At 37.3% G+C, this 2,590-nt stretch overlaps 1 protein-coding gene across 1 annotated transcript in view; it reads left to right on the top strand.

The window, feature by feature from the left end:
* HCN1 (hyperpolarization activated cyclic nucleotide gated potassium channel 1) overlaps nucleotides 1–2,590 on the top strand; it is a 379,215-nt gene that overhangs the window by 306,593 nt on the left and 70,032 nt on the right. The window contains exon 5 of the mRNA XM_003782786.2: nucleotides 988–1,134. Coding sequence (XP_003782834.1) covers nucleotides 988–1,134 — 147 coding nt within the window. The remainder of the gene's footprint in view (nucleotides 1–987; nucleotides 1,135–2,590) is intronic.

Consider the following 2,590-nt stretch of genomic DNA (forward strand, 5'->3'; position numbering starts at 1 on the left):
GTATAGGCTCAAAAACTATACTTACTGGGATTAAATGACAAATACTCATAAAACTTTAAAACTTTAGTCTGAAAGAACAAGGAAGATCATTCCGTCCAACGTCCTCCCATTGTAAATTAATAAACTGAGGTCTAGAGGTGTTAAGTAACTTGTAGGAGGAAAAATAATCACATTCAACCAATGCTGAGTTTCCATTAAAAAAAAAAAAAACTGTACTTGTAACATGTGTATTTAGCTAATTAAGGATGACTTTTCCAATTTTTGAGATGGAGATACAGTAGATTATGTTTTCTATATATGAGCAGGCCTTTGCACACAGGCATAACTTACCCCCAAATGAATAAATTACTATCATATTTTAATGTAATAACCTGCAATAAATGGAAAAGAAAGGAGAAATGTAATGCTTACTATGTTGGTTGACATTACAGATTCTCACCACTCTAACCAGGGCTGGAATAAGCAGCATGTTGAGGAAAGAACACACTTGTGACATGACACCTGTTGTCCTAAAGAAAGGAGCATCCTGTATTTGCCCAGAACTGATAGCTCATCCATCTATGCATACCAGTAAATGTCAAAACTGGGCCAATCTTGTGTTAAACAAAAGAAGAGCTAAACAACTAAAGGGAAGAATTATTTGTTTAGAAATTCAACCAAAGAAATGTAGCATCCTATTTTTTTCTTTCCTCTTCATTGTCTATTTTGTAACTACATGCTTGACTTCACTGTGAACTCCTTTCATGCACCCTGGCCATGGCATTACAGTTCTTTACAGGAAATGTTTACCTACATAAAGTGCCTCTGTGTGAGTATGTGAATAGCCTGAGGACATTAGAACCCACTACGTTATTTCCTTCCTTTGGAAGAATTTCTTCTTGTTGTTACTGAGTATTCAAATGTTATTAAATATAGTACAGTGAAGTAATATGACGATATCTCATTCAGTATAACATTTTTTTAATTTTCTCTTTCTTTTCCCTACAGTATAAGCAAGTGGAACAATATATGTCGTTCCATAAATTACCAGCTGATATGCGTCAAAAGATCCATGATTATTATGAACACAGATACCAAGGCAAAATTTTCGATGAGGAAAATATTCTGAATGAACTCAATGATCCTCTGAGAGAGGTAAGATTTCCTGTTCCCAATCTATATGCTATACAATCATGGTTTGCTTTTCTTTTCGTGGGAAATCTTACAGTCTGCAACAGTGAAATTACTCTAAAGAAAAGTCAGAACTCAATGTTAACCTATCGTTTTGGGTCCTTATTCTCCTTTATGGTCCCCTCACATAGAGAATTTTGTTTTAAAAAGTGTTGAAAATTGTTCCTATAATTGTGAATCCCCAAATTGTTCTATGTTTTTGTATTCTTTGCTCTCAAAATTCCTTCCCATGTCCTCGGTCTCCATATCATCTCCATCTTTTGCTCTCTGGTGCTTTTCTGAACTGATTCTTCATCGTCTTGCTTGATTTTTGTTCCCCCTTCCATATTAATTTTCCCTGATTTTCTCCTGGATCCTGATCACAGGCTGACTTGATGTATGCGTTTCACTTCATATTATCTCATTGAAACACTTTGCAACATTAACGACCTCCTGTATCTAAGTCAAGTTTCAGCTACAGCATTAAGGAGATCTAGTCTTACCTTGATACTCCCTGATGTGATTGTCTTGCATATTCCCTTTCCTCCCTGGAAAACTCTCTTCTTCCCAGTGGAATGTTCAGCTCGCTCCTAGACCAAAGGAGCGTATTTTTGATTATTCATTTCTTACACTGCATTTTTGACCTCATCTTTTTTCCACCAGTCTTCTCAAAAATTTCTACATCTTCACACATGGTGGTTTGCTCTTCTTTAGGAAAATTGGTCACTTGAGAGTTATCCATAACCTGTTAATCATCAATCCTTTCTCATTAAGCTGTTGGGTTTTTGTTGTTGTTGTTGTTGTTGTTGTTATGCTTCCAGTAAAAGACATTCTAAATCTCTTTTTTGGGTTTCTTTAACACTGAACCATTCCTGAGCCATCAGCTTTTAATTCTGTATGTTTGAATGTATTGTCTTTTGTGCATTTCATCTCACAGCAGTTCTGTGAATTTGATCTCTAAGTTCCTTCCATATATTACGTTTTCTTAAAAGCCTCAGAATAGAATATCTCTTGTCCCCACATATGTAACGAGGTCCTCCCTTCCATCACCAGGCCAGTTAACTTTGAAGGTCTCTCAGCGCCTTTTGAGTCATTCTCTCAAGTCACTTGGTGTGTAGACTTTCAGTCCTGTTTTAATTTCTTTCTGTGCCTGCACATCCAGGCACCAAGCGCTGTCAGTCCGTTTTGCTCAACATCCCTGTGTCCTTCCGTCCTGTCCCACTGCCGCACTCTGACCTGACACCCTCACATGGATTACGTGCACTCTCACCTTAGTTTGCCTTCTGGTGTTTGGTCTGGTTTCTCTGACCATCTAAAACACCACTGCCAGATTGGCCTTCTTTTATGTACACTAGCCAGTCATTTCTCTGCTTAGAAACTTTCAGTCTTTATGTTACAAAGGAAATCAAATATAGATTAAGGCCCATAGTCCTGCCCTTCT

Source organism: Otolemur garnettii, unplaced genomic scaffold, assembly GCF_000181295.1.
Source record: "Otolemur garnettii isolate 467f Iridium unplaced genomic scaffold, OtoGar3 scaffold00005, whole genome shotgun sequence".
NCBI classification, from domain to species: Eukaryota; Metazoa; Chordata; class Mammalia; order Primates; family Galagidae; genus Otolemur; species Otolemur garnettii.